We start from the raw sequence: 14,444 nt of genomic DNA on the forward strand, positions 1-14,444 counted from the left end.
TATGTAAGAGTTAGAATGTATTTATGTGAGATTAAAGATACATATATGTGTGTAAGTGTAAATATATGTGAGAGTGAAAATACATGTATGTGTGTGTATGTAAAGTGTATATATATATATATATATATATATATATATATGTGAGTAGTATATATATGTATGTAAATGGAAAATGTATGTGTGAAAGGGCCAGAATAAATTATGGCTTGTGCGGCCCCTCATAAATGTGTATGATTTTTGTACAAATTCATAAATGGTTTTGTTTTCATGTACAACACTGTACTACAGGTAATGTTTTAGATAACTAAATATATTCAGTTTCAAAATTGCATAGGTGTTTACTTTACTCTGTACATTTCAACCCCTCCCAGCAGATTACTGTACTGTTCTGTCACTTTCCATTGTATGGAAATGTATTCTATATACAAGCCTATGGAGGAAATTGGAGCTTTAGATTTATAACAACAGTATGGTATGTATGGTACATCCAAAAACTTACTATAATGAAAACATTTCTTGGCATTTGATGGTTTTGAGATATGTTTATGATATTTTGAATGCAGTGATTCATTTTGCAGCAAATATACTGCACTTTGCATTTTGTGTGTGCAATTTTTGGATTTGTGTGTAGAGTTTTGAAAAAATGAGACCTACTTTACAGTAAAAAAAAAAAGGTGTGGAAGTAGTTGTAAAAAACTGTAATCTGAGAGGTTGAGGAGGAAGAGTGCATGTAAGAGGAGGGGGAGGATGAGGAAGACCAAGAACAGTAATTTCAGATTCAAGCAAATGTAATAGACCATGTTCTTGTTCATGGAATGACAATGAGGGAAGCAGGACAAAGAGTACAACCCAATCTCTGTGGCCACCATAATCAGGAGGTCTGGAGAAGAGAATGCATATTGTCATTGAAAGTTTACTGTGCACATACAGTAAAGGAGGAGAAGAGTCCATTATTGTTTTTACTCTGGTAGAAGGTGTACAACCGACAACCCTCTACCAGGGAAACCCTCCATTGGCCTGTGGTGACATACTGTAAGTGTGAGTCCCGCCAAGACTGGAGAAGCCTGTGATGTAAATGAAGTCCTTTGGCCTGACCCAGCACAAAGGCGTAATGCTGAGGCTGAATGAATCACTCCTTGAGTTTGATTTTGCAGTTACATTTACAGTGTAATTCATTTCATTTGTCTTTGTCCATTTTGCCAGTTTCACTGTTGTGCTGAATCCACACAGTCAATACTTCATCGCTTGCAGTTCTTAAAGGAGATACTATAACTGTTACTGAGTTGTTATTTTTTTTTAGAAAACTTAAAATGCCTTTACTCTTTTACAAAGAGCAAACATTTCTTGAGCTACTATGTAGTGTGTAATGAATGCTCTGAAGTGTTTTTATTTTGATTGACTTTGTGTATGATCTGAAAACTATTTGATTTTGAGCAGGTTTAAACTGTTTTGAGGGGATTGTTTGATTTTGCAAGAAGAGTCAGAGGTTTGGTGAATTTAGTTTGACAAATGGATTTTATATTTCCAGTTTTGAGAAAAGCTTGGAAGGTTTCAAGAAATGTGTTTTAGCAATTGTGAAAAATTGTAAATATAGTAGCACTTAGTACTTACACCAAGGTCTCCTACTGCACTTTGGCTGAAAAGTGTCTGACAAATGAGTATATGTAAATGTAACAAGTAAATACAGCATCAATAATCACAACAGTCACAATATATTTACACATTGCTGGAAAAATTTGCAGTGTAAACCCATATACCACATATGAAGCCATCATTCATTCACTGTATCATTCATTCTGTCATCTTAGATTCAGTGAATGGACCTGAACTGTGAAGTCATCACTACCCACAGCAGGGGCCAACAAACATCAATAAGACCAGTCAGGGCTGTGAAAGTGTTTACACTCAGCACGCTTACTTAATTTACTCCTTTGTTTCACAATTTAATGAAACAGTTCAACAAGATTAAAGATAAATTAAAGATAGAAAACATCCTCATACAGTCTATTCAAACACAGACTGACAAATGAAAGCTGATTTGAATCACAGAACAAACCAGATTATGCATATTATCTAATATACACATGCACTGTAGAATGTGTAGCAATTAAAAAACAGCGTCAAGGACTTAGAAATATGTCTTGTATTTTCAAATGCATTCATTAACTGTCTATAAAACTTCCCGACAATGCAGTGAAGCAGATAATGCAGCTTCTGTCATTGTGCCTCTATACACTGTGCTCTTGATGGCTTCCTCAGGTGGTCAACACGCTGTAAAATACCCAAACCTGTTCCCTCATCACCCAGAATCTGAACAAACCATCACCCTGCCCCACTGAGAACATAATGAGATATCACAAGGCACAAGAGAGGATGGTTTCAAGTATGAAAAAAAACAAAGAAGACCAATCCACCAGGAGCTCTGCTGATATTACATCATGCCACACTACAGAGAGACCTGAAAAACTGCTTGCTGGTCAGATCTCCCGTACAGAGTGTGGCTGCAACCTGCATCCAAACTTGTAGACCATGACTGGGAAACAGAAAGATAAAAAAGCCTTGTTCACTCACCTGTGCTGGCAAAGCAGCAGAGAAGAAGAAGAAGAAACAGCCAGGAAAACATCATTGCAATTGAGTATACCAGTGTGCGCTTGCTTGATGCTGGCACTGAAGCAGAATGAACAGTTGGGGTACAAAGCGTGTGGAGTTGAGACAATGTAGCTGCATTCATCTGGCTTGCTTCACTAGTCTTGCTCCTGTGCTTGTTCACTCTGACTCTGCTCTCTCGTTCACTGGCTCCCTCTCTCCTCCCTGCATCTCTCTCTCTCTCTGAGCTACAGTAAGTGAGGAAAGTGCTCAAGAGGCTCCTCCCCCTCTCCGCCTGCTCATCTGCCTCTCTGCAACATGGATGGTCTAGACTGAGGCAAAAATCCAGTGAAAGATCTGCCATGCACCATCATTTAATGAGACAGTAACATAATATTTAGCACTTGGATAATAAAATATTTGTTGTAGCCTATTTGTTGATAGTGAGACAGAAAATTCAGTAAAGGAAAGGAACGACATTAGCACATGAACAAATAAAATTGTATGGAGCTTTTAAAGCCTGAAGCTTCATCATTGGAGATTCTTGTTGTTTTTTTTGTTTTTTGTTTTTTTTTAACTATAGGCTGCAAGACAGAGTATCTCACAAGAACATTAAAGATTTACTGTGTTCTACACATTAGGGTCAGGTTTTAGGGGACTACAAATACCATTACACTATTTGGAAGGCTGTGGCTCAGGTTATCAGGTCTGATTATTATAGGTCTGCTCTTACACTGCCTATCACTGTGCCATATAGAGAAGGTCGAATGAGAAGTGTACAGTAGGCAGATTGTAAAATCAGCCCATTTGTGTCCTCATTCAAACAATGACCACCACAGAGCCCTGCAGTCTGTGAGCCAATAAATCAACTGGGGCCTCAAACATGTACAAAAAAATACTTACACAATACAGATACACACATACAATGATAATCACACTTAAAAATGAGGACATCCTCAAATAATAAGTGCTATACAATCTCCCATATGCATGCATGTATAGAAAGTAATTCAATTTCAAACTGGAAAATAAGTTAAATTAAGAAAAAGAGGTGGCTGCAGATCTGTTGGGCTGTAGGTCTCAGTATCGGCCCTGCTGTAAATTATATCATTCATTCATAAAACAACATGAACTGAGGCAGGGGTGATATTTTATTCACAAACATTTATTAATCCACATACTGTATTGTTTGTACGTACGTATTTTATAGTCTGCAGCTGGGCCTTATTTGTTTAGTGTAGATTAGGTGTTTCTAATATTTGGTCTATCCTCATTCATACAAACACTACTCAAAATAGATTACATAGAAAACAGACCAGGAACAGCTGCATAAACTGCTGATATGTTGATATAGTGAACATAGTAATAGTAATACCCAGCTGGTTCCACAGCTCCCATGCCTCCCATCCTACTCTGTGCACACTGTGTTCTGCCAGGATAATAAAGAACTATGAGCTCTTTAAGATATAATGGTGTCTGATCATAAATGGCTGTGTAGCTGAGGAGGAGGATTTTAAATTCTATTCAGGATTTTATAAGGAGCCAGTGCAGAGAAGCTAACACAAGAGAGATATGATATCTTCTCCTAGCTCCTGTTAATACTCACACCGCAACATTTTGAAACAGCTGGAGGCTTTTCACTTAGTTATTGGGACATCCTGATAATAAAGAATTACAGTAGTCCAGTCTAGAGGTATCAAATGCTTGGATAGGTTTTTCAGCATCTTTTTGAGACAGGATGTTTCTGATTTTCACATTAATGCGAAGGTGATGGAAGGCTGTCTTAAAGATTTGGTTTTTTTTATTATTTATTTTTTCAGGCTTTTTGTGCCTTTATTGACAGTGCAGTAGAGAGAGACAGGAAACGGGAAAGCAGAGAGAGGGGGGATGACATGCAGCTAAGGGCTTGTCCGATGCGGGACTTGAACCAGGGCCAACTGCAGCGAGGACTGTAGCCTCTACATATGGGGCGGATGCTCATCCAACTGAGCTACTCGACAACCTATAAAGACTTGTTTTAAGTGTTAAGTAAAGGACGTGCCCTGGTCAAAAAGGACCCCAAGGTTTCTTCCTGTAGCACTGGAGGCAAAGGTAATGCCATCCAGAGTAACCATATTATCTAACTTCAGTTTTATCTGAATTTAAATTGCTGCCTGAAGTTTGGTCTCATCTGACTTCATAGATAAATACAGCTTGGTGTCGTCTGTGTAACAATGGATATTTTGTCTGTTGCTGCCTGAAAATATTGTCTAAAGCAATGGTTTTCAAAGTGTGAGGCACACCTTGCCTGAGGGGCACCAGAGCAGGCAGATAACACGACCGCCTGCAGAGAAGCCTACAAAGAAATCAAGAGTAGCCAAGACAGAAAGTCTGATGACTTCACCAAAGCTGAAACTGCTGAGGGACAATGGCAAAGCCATCACCTTGGTAACAGACGATACCTCCAGGAGGTTCCACCAAGAGTCCGCTGTCAAAGATTACCGTGATATCAGCAGCTTTGGGCTGCAGCCCGGGGTCTCCGCAGCAACAATGCAACTCACAGTGGGCGAGATATTGACATTCTGCTCATGACAGGATTGATGTCAAATTATAATAATATTTAATCATCAAATTTCATTCATAGACATAGTATCATTATTTGATTACAGCTGTATTGTAAATATCCGCAACATATTCTCTCCCACCATCGCCAACTCATCACACAGTTAATTATATTGCTGCTTGTTTATCCTGTTCTTCTGCTCCAATTTTCATCTTGATCGTTATTGCATTTACCCTGTAGTTAGTAGTATAATTGCTTTATTTAAACTCAATCGTTGTCCTGTTGTGTTCCTTTGAAGTAGAGAGTGGAGATCCATTGAATTGAGAAGTCGCGACTTCTGATATTAGACTGATTATATTAATTGAGTAAATAATTCAATAAAGTTCTTCTTAATGATGAGGAGTGGTGCCCCCTATTAACAAAGATTTTGAATTATAAAATTGTGGCCTTGGTACACTACAGTTTGGATGAAGAAACTGTTGAAGTTAGCTCAGAGAGATCTACAGGAGAGAAGCAGTATATCTAAATATAAATCAGATCAGTTACAGTCGACTTCGAGGCTACTGTACTGGACAGTACATCTGTGTCAGCTGTGGGGAGAAGATGGTGAACTGTTTAGTTACAATTATATTTGTAAAGAAGCTCATGAAGTCATTACTAGGGTTAAAGGAATAGACATCTCAATGGAACTAAGCCCATCTGTTAACCTGGCTACAGTGCTGAACAGAAACCTGGGGTTGTTCTTACTTTCTTCTATTAACAATGAATAATAGGAGGTTCTGGCATTATGGAGGTCTTTTTTGTATGTTAGTAGACTATAAGCTTTCCAAACCTTTTGAAATTCTTCCAGATTTGTGGAATGCCGCTTCCTTTCCAGCTTCCGTGAAATCTGCTTTTGAGTGTTGTACCACGGAGCTAGCCTCCTCTCTCTCACACCTTCTTGCTCAGAGGGGCCACAGTCTCTAGTGTTGTAAACAGTGATGCTGCAGCACTATCAACAAGATCATCAACTTGTGTGGATGTAGCTGTCCTCCATTGTATTGACACATGGCAGTGGACTATATAACAATGTGATTCTTTCTTTACAGAATTGTCAGATAGGCATCCGCTGTAATATAATTTTTTCCAAATGCTGTATAATCCATGTTAACTCAAATGTTAATTAAGAAATGGTCAGATAAAAGAGGGTTTTGGGGAAATATTGTTAAACGTTCAATTCTTATGCCATATGACAGAACAAGATCAAGTGTGATTAAAACAGTGAGTGGGTTCATTTAAATGTTGAGAAAAGCCAGTTGTCTAATAGTGAATTAAATGCAGAACTGAGGCCGTTGCTGTCAACATCTACATGAATATGGAAATCACCCACTATAATGACTGTAACTGTACTAAGAACTAACTCAGATAAAAAGGTCTGAGAACTCAGATAAGAACTCAAAGGGCAGGTGGACGACATAGAGTTACTAGTATGGTTCATGCTGATCCTCTCAACGACATTTGTTGATCCCCAGTGGTATAAATAAAGAAATGTTTAAGTTTGTCTAGTCTGTTCCATTGTTGCCATATGTACGATGCTATTGAAATGACAGTAAAGTAATTTCTTATTCTCACACTAATACTGACTTTGAGCTAAAATAGCGTTGGTTAGCGTAGCCATTAGCCAGTCTGACTAACCGATAATTTCAATGCTGAACCACAGGCTTGGACTCAAACCCAGACACAGACTCAGTTCAAAAATCAGTCCTTTTAATCAGAACGAGGTTGGTACACAGGTGATCAGTCAGAAGGACCACCTGTAAAGGATGACATTTGTTATATTATGTTAAAACATTCAGGCGTTTAGGATTTTATAATAAAGTATGGGAAGTGGGAAAATAACCAATAACTTGGAAAGAGGCAGTAATTATTAAATTCAGGAAACCAGGGAAAAACCCATCAAATCTAATAAACTACAGGCCAATAGCACTGACATTACACATCAGAAAGACAATGGAAAGAATGATTACAGAAAGATTAATATATTATATTATCTGATATTATCCATCAGAGCGGATTTAGGAAAGGTAGAGGTACCATGGACGTTGTTATATGTTTGGAAATAGGTTAGGAGAGCGCAAGTTAACAAAGAATCGGTGATGGCAGTTATTTCTGACATAGAGAAGGCATATGACATGGTCTGGAAGGAGGGATTAATGATCAAATTAAATATGATATTTAATTTGATCATTAATTCCTCCTTCCAGTTATGTGAATGTCAGCTCACAGAGGGATTAAGGGCATTGAAACTGTGGATTCATTAGCAAAAAAAGGCACTGAAAGATGAGGAGGTCATGGACATTTCACTTAAAAGGAATAATCAGAGGATAATCAGGGATAATCAGAAGAAACATCATTAAAGAGTGGCAGCACAGTTGGAATACAGGAAAAACAGGGCGACACCTTTATGCAGTACAGCCAAAAGGAACACCAAGGAGGGGAACATTTTAACAAGGCTAAGGGTAGGACATACCCGACTCAATATAACACTGCACATTATAAATAAAAACTTCCCTCAGGATTATGTGAGTTCTGTGAAGTAGAGGAAACAGTAGAGCATGTAATTCTTCACTGGCTAAAGTACTGTCAAGAAGGAGCCTATTACATTATTAGAGGTTTTTGTCAGGTCTCTTGGGGAACTCTGCAAGAAAGGTACATGGTGAAATTATTTAATTTAAACTGGTTTAGCCAAAACAATTTTTGTTTGCTTCGTTGCTTTTTTTCCTGCACAATCGCCTTATGTACACTCCAGTCCAGTCGGTGGCGGCAATGCATCTATAATCTGGTTTTAACAACTGCCAATAAACACCAAAGAAGAAGAAAAACAAGCAGAAGAAGAAGGCGGAAGTCGGTGCTGCTAGCTTGACAGCTGAGCGGACCGCAGTGCTGTGTCCGTTGCTGTTAACGTACACGCCGAGGTGACCGGCCACGATGGCCCCCTTCCCGGCTGCTGGTTAAGATGTTAATAACTTTGTGCTACGTCTACATGTGGGTGCGCTTTCACAAGTGCTACTCGGTCCTGATCCGCAACAGTCTGTCCAGATTGAACAGCAGCAGCTTCAGCTTTAGCGTCTGCTCCAGCTCGGCCACAGCACCGCCGACTGGATGCCACACAGCCGCCCGCCGGTGTCCCAGTCCGCCTCCACCCGAGGACATTGTCTTCCTCCAGCTCGGAGATAAGGCCGTCTACGTCACGGAGCCTCAGGTTGGAAACCGGAACAAGCTGTTTGTGAAATGACATGATGTCACAGATAGTCTGTGGTAGCTGGGTACAGCCTGGGGCTGTGTAGCCTTGTTTACATGTGTCAGTCTCCTCAAAGCAGCAATGTCACGTTTAAACTCGTTTACAGTGACACAGCTCAACTATTATATATATTATACTAAACTTTGTGTACCTTGTTTTCTTATGCGTGTGAAAAGAAACCTAGATAATGTTACCTAAAGTGTTTTTAAACAGCATTCAATTTCAAAACAGAAAAGACCTAAGCCCTGAATCCTCACAGACCTAATTAACTTCACTGTGAATCACCACTGAACTCTGTTTATACTTAGAGGAAGACTTCTTTTCTCTTGTAATGCTAATGTTAGGGTTTCTTCCTTTCATGCTTGTTTGTTGTTGTTCTTCTATCTTCTTTTGGCAATTGTTTACTGTTTTTTTTACACATCCGGGCATCCCCTGGGAACCATGGTAACCTCATTTTTAATGTCACAATGCTATGAACTGGACAGTGTGGACAGTGTGCATAAACGGCTCAACCGGGATCACGCCTCAAAGTCTGTGAGAGTGAACATTTGGACCATAGAGTGCTGCAGGGATGAGTCCTTAAACCTGGAAATTAGTTTGATGGTTTACACCTTCAGGTCCCTTATCCTGAAGTCTCTGGATTTTTGAATGAGTTTTTGGTTTGATGATTGAAATAAGGTCCGTGGTTAAAAAAGCTCAAGACATTGTCATGTTTTTTCTGACAAAATACATTAGTAAATACCCCAGTCGTAATGTCTTTAAGGTTTTACATCTCTTAATAAAGGCAGGTTGCTAACAAGTGTCTAAATGAGACTACAGAGGTTGTTGGAGAGGGTAAATGTTATCGCATGAAAATCGATCTACTCACCAGTCCACCTTTACAGCCTCATTGTGTTTATACTTGTGCTTGTACAAACAACTACTAACTTTGTAAGAGGAAAGGCTTTTGTTGAAGAGGTAAGAGCTAAATCAAACTAAAAGTTGTAGTTTAGTGGTTGTGATGTTGAAGCCATGTGACTGTGGTGTAGTTGGTTTATAGCCTAACATTAACTTTTTACTTGTGTTGATTGTGTTTAGGCTTCAACAGTCATAAAGTGGTGTTCATTATTCATCATAATTATTATCCTGCTTAACAAAACATGTCAGTATCATAATCTGTTTGTCAGAGTTTATTTTCTGTAATAATCCAAAAGACTCCCTCTTGTGGAGGGAACCAGGGAGATGCTAACATCCGGATTGGCAAACAAGAATACGGCGTTGCTCACGCCAAGTATCTGGGGGGGAAACCGACACAGTGCCATCTATATAATGTCACTAATTTCCATGTTTTAGGACTTGTTCCTGCTGCATTCTATGGAAGCAAATTAACGGTCTCCATAGAAACAGTAAAGATTTTACTGCTGTAAAATCTCGTTCACTGCTGCAAATGCCTCAACTTACTTTCCTTAACTAAGGAAACCTTTTAAGAGATTCTGTCCACCCCCCGAAGTAACTCCCTCAGCTAAGGAGAAATTAAATCTTAAGTATCATACTCAAGTAGAAAACTTAACGTGTTTTGTGTGCGCCGGCTCCTGAGTTTCCCTTATGTTGTGTTTTATAGAGTCAGAGTTTTCAGTAAACCCGCTCTCTGGAACACCCTCACACTGGCTTATTTCTCAGACTGTTGCTGACTAGACTCTGGTCAGTCTCTTGGACAGACTAGATCTGTCCAGTCAGTCCAAGAGTCTGACCTCTGACTCTTTGCTTAGAGTTTATTTAAATGTCAGTATTTCTAAAACTACAGATCTTCTCTAGACATTTTCAAAGTTAAATTTCACATCCTATTTTCTGATCCGGCTCACAAAGTAAGATATAACAAAAGATTGAATGAATGAATGGAAAACGAGTCAGTTGGCACTGTAACAGAACCAGAACCAGAAAGGACCAGACTTTGATACCTAGCTCTAAAACACAAAGATTTACGTCAAAGATGTCCTTTTTAGACTCCAGTCATATTTGGGTCAAATGTCCTCATCTTTGAGACTCGTCCTGCACTTTTCAGCTGTGAGACTTGACCTGCTTGAGACTGCACTGCTTTAAGACTCAACTTGATTTGAGCCATGGAGAAAAAATGTTGATCAGATGAGTGTGACCAAGAGTAACAAACACTGAATGTGTTGCTGTGTGTAGTTTAGCGCTGCCATACTGGTGTAACTAACTGTGTTTTCAGAACTCTAACACTTTCAAATGCACAATTAAATCATTTGTCTCATTTTATCAAAATGGCTGCAGCCTGAGTCTCATTGTGTCACTGTTTTACTGAAGCTCACTGACTACTGTCACTAACTACTAATCAGTGTTTAAGAGCCTTGTAGTGATTTGAGTTTTTATTTTTTCTGTGTTGTCTGTACTGTCCCCAGGCATGTGATGACATCAGCAAATGGACTGTGCTGTTGGGGTCCTCTCTGGTTTGTGGTCCACAAATAGAGAATATTTCATTCATCATAGAAGCTTCAGGACACAGAGTGGGCTACCATTCTCATCACAAATCAAATAAGAAAGTAGGCACTACACATTGCTTAAAAAGTGACATTAACTATGTCCCAGTTCAGGGGCCATAGATCATGACAGCCGGACTAAAATGAGACGGTCTGCTTGTGTTACAACACATGGGACAGTCTAGTCGCGCAGCTGTGATGCAGTCAGTCTTCAAATGCAGCCTTTGAATGATGTGGCCCCTGAATCGGGACACAGCTATTGTCAAAAGTAATGTTTCAAACACTGAACTTAATTATTCCCTAATCTCATGAATCTATAGTTCATGTATCTATGTATTATCTATGTATATGCATGCGTATTTATTATGTGTATTTCTTGTAAACTTTTAAAACTTTTCCATGTGTAATGCTTCAGTGTGTTGAGCACATACCTGCCCAAGGTGAATGTGTAGACCAAGAACTGTTTGTTTTGTTTGCTGGATAACGCTGGATAAACACAGGCCCAGATTGAGTGACCCTCAGATGGAGACATGTAAACGTCTTGTCTGAGGTTTGAGAGCTCACAGAAAAAAGGCAACTTGAAAATGACTGGAAATACATTTTATAATTATTTGTACCTAGTTCAAATGTAATAATCCTTGGAAAACATTTTGCCGTCTTTTAGTAAGGATTTCATATTTGGTGCACCCCCTTCAGCATTGTCAGTGTAATGGAGAACAATATAGCACAACATAAATTGTTGTGTGCCATAACCTAGTAACCCACAACAGTCAACATTAGTACATACTGTTTACTTCATTGTATCAGTATACACAAAGTGATGCTGGTGTTTTGCCTATAGTACAGTTCTACTTTATTATTCATCTTTATAATTATTATTCAGTTTGTATTTAATTGGTTTGACAATTGCATCTAAAACTGTACTGTAGTGTTTGATGCTCAGGGTGGAGCAAATGGTTCAAATGCATTTCTCCATCAGTTTTTTTTTTTTCTCCACTTGCTTCAATGCTCTGTACAAGTCACCCCTAAGGTCCAGACATGTTGGTGCAGTAGACAGGACTGAATGAACTCTGTGGATCAGTACAGAGTGTGTGCTAACCAGTATGTATTGTGTGTAGGTGCTGAAGTGGTCTGACTACTGTCTTCCTCTTGCCTGTTGCCCCGGCCAGCCGTTCAGGGCAGTGGCTCGGGCCACTGTGGATAACTTCAGTCGGCTGGGAGTTGCATTTATTGAAGATCGCCTTCAGCTCGACAATGGACTTCTGCCTTCAAAGATAGTCCGTATGTTGCCTTCAATTACATAGATTATTTGTCCTTTTTATATTCAGTTGTATTTTTCATGTCACCACCTTTACACTTGTGTAAATTTATCTTGAGGTATTTTGTTCTCTTTTGTAAAGTTAAGTTAGAAAAATAATCAGATCACCAGCAAGAATAAGTTGTAACAAACTTTAATTCTTAGTTTAATCTTAGTTTCATTATCCACAGTTTCAAGAGTTTGGCCGGAATGACACAGACAGCATTATCACCCACTCTGCAATTCCCATCATTTTTCACACACTGCTCACATCAACCTTATCTCTAGCAGCAGGCAGCTGTTTTTAATAGTTTAAATAGTTCTGGTACACAGCACAGCTCAGAAGCAAACTGCAACCAGTTGGTGAACATACTGAATCTCATGGCAGCTGAAGAGCCAGATATTTTTCTCAGGAGTTGGTGGAAACCAGAGCAGAGACAAAAGGAGGGTGAATATTGAACTTAAATTCATCATGACTCCAGATGAGTGCTAATACGCTGTACATGCGGGATGTGTAAATAGACAACTGTTTGCTAACATGATGGCATATATCATCTTCAACAGTTAGTTAAGGCCTTGTTACCAGATTCACTTGGCTGTATGCTTTTATTTGAAGTCAGATTGCACTCACATTGTTTTTTGCATTTTTGTGTCTATAGCTGTTGTCCTCCTAGAATCCACCCTCAGTGAGCTGTTGGAGAAGCAGTGTCCACAGAACCCAAAGATTGTGACGTCACGGTGGCTGTGCTCCACCCAGACTGAGGAGGGTGCTGCTAAGCCTTTACCTAATTACCTGTTAGCTGACCACCAGCACCCACAGTGCCGTAAAGGCAGCCTTCTCCTCACCCCGGAGGCAAAGAGGAAGGTGGAGAAACGACGAGGGTCAGAGCCATTCCAGAGCACCCATGATCTAGGACCTGTTGGTGACTCAGAAGACCATTCCTTGGGGAATCATCACCACATGGAGGGCCATGGACACCACCTCCATCTGTCCAGCTGCCATGAATGTTTGGAGATGGAGAACAGCACCATCCTCTCTGTCAAATACGCCTCTGCTGAGAACATTACAGACCTTCCTGATGATAATTCAGTAGAGTTGGATAGCGGGGCTGAGACTCTGGATGAACTTGAGCATGACGCTGATGGGTTTTTTGGTCGAAGCAGTAGATTTGACTGCAATGGCAAACCACCAAATGTTCTTGTGTACACAAATGGTTGCCAGGAGCGTTTTCACACAGTTCGTCAATTACTATCAGAGTGTATAAACATGGAAAACAACATAATATATCCCCTCCAACCACAGCAGGCTCTGAGCGATCCATGGCTGGACAACACCAGGCTCCTGGTACTGGCGGAGGAGGAAACGCTGACCCCCCAGCTTCAGACCCACTTCCTCACCTACTTGAGCCAGGGTGGCAAAGTCCTGGGGCTAGCCTCCAGCCTGTGCCCTGCGGGGCTCTGCCTGGAAGTCAAGGAGAGCCAAAGAGAGAAGGTCAGCAGGCTGAGCTTCACTAAGGAAGACAGCACAGAGCTGGAACTGAGCGTGTTGGCGAGTGGGAAAGTCTACACCAGGGACACTATGGGAGGAGGGGAAGTGGAGCTGTGGGGGGAGCTGAAAGGGGATGTTCCTCATCAGAGGGATATGGTTATCGTCAGGGTGACTCACGGAGGGGATAGTGGGGAAGCTGTCCTCTGTCAGGTAAAGACATGACATTACTAAAGTAATGATTGTAGTAGTTTACAGAGCTGAGTTTTGTTTAAAATGTTTCAAGATTCAAAAATTTGTCTCATACTCATACAGCACAGTCACCTTTTTTATAGGAACACCTGTAAAATTGAATCCAACATCTCAGCTATAAATTCTTCTATCACAAAGACAGTAATGTTCAGTTTTGATTTACACTGTGCAGGCTATTGTTTCAACTGTATGTTTGTTAATGGGGGTTTGTAGAGGTGTTGAGCTGGACTGCATTATACTGAGAGGTGTTTCTAATGTTTTGCCCCATTCACAGACATGAGGGGGGAAGAACATTAGAAACACTCTTCGATATAATGTGGCGCAGCACAACACCACCACTAACTATAGACTTCAGTAATAAACATGGAGGTGAATTAACACATCTCAGATTTTTAACAAAAACTGTCCATTATAAGCTTTGTAAAGGCAGCATATAAAGCAGTGCCCAATAAAGTCAAGAGGGTTTGGGACACCTGAGAGGGTGTCCTAAAAGGTTAGTCTGCAATAATAATAATAAGAACTAG

At 40.0% G+C, this 14,444-nt stretch overlaps 2 protein-coding genes across 3 annotated transcripts in view; one reads left to right on the forward strand and one right to left on the reverse strand.

Moving 5' to 3' along the window:
• LOC130182040 (kin of IRRE-like protein 3) overlaps positions 1-2,774 on the reverse strand; it is a 69,491-nt gene extending 66,717 nt beyond the window's left edge. Inside the window, exon 1 of the mRNA XM_056396571.1 lies at positions 2,572-2,774. Within this exon, the coding sequence (XP_056252546.1) occupies positions 2,572-2,731 (160 nt within the window). The 5' untranslated portion in view covers positions 2,732-2,774. The remainder of the gene's footprint in view (positions 1-2,571) is intronic.
• A 5,212-nt stretch (positions 2,775-7,986) lies between these two features.
• hlcs (holocarboxylase synthetase (biotin-(proprionyl-CoA-carboxylase (ATP-hydrolysing)) ligase)) overlaps positions 7,987-14,444 on the forward strand; it is a 29,928-nt gene continuing 23,470 nt past the window's right edge. The window contains exons 1-4 of one of the 2 annotated variants that reach the window (XM_056397271.1): positions 7,987-8,369; positions 10,808-10,948; positions 12,004-12,166; positions 12,842-13,881. In XM_056397271.1, the coding sequence (XP_056253246.1) occupies positions 8,124-8,369; positions 10,808-10,948; positions 12,004-12,166; positions 12,842-13,881 (1,590 nt within the window). In that variant the 5' untranslated portion in view covers positions 7,987-8,123. The remainder of the gene's footprint in view (positions 8,370-10,807; positions 10,949-12,003; positions 12,167-12,841; positions 13,882-14,444) is intronic. The other variant, XM_056397273.1, reaches the window with a different exon arrangement.

The sequence above is a fragment of the Seriola aureovittata genome, chromosome 15, assembly GCF_021018895.1.
Source record: "Seriola aureovittata isolate HTS-2021-v1 ecotype China chromosome 15, ASM2101889v1, whole genome shotgun sequence".
Lineage (NCBI taxonomy): Eukaryota > Metazoa > Chordata > Actinopteri > Carangiformes > Carangidae > Seriola > Seriola aureovittata.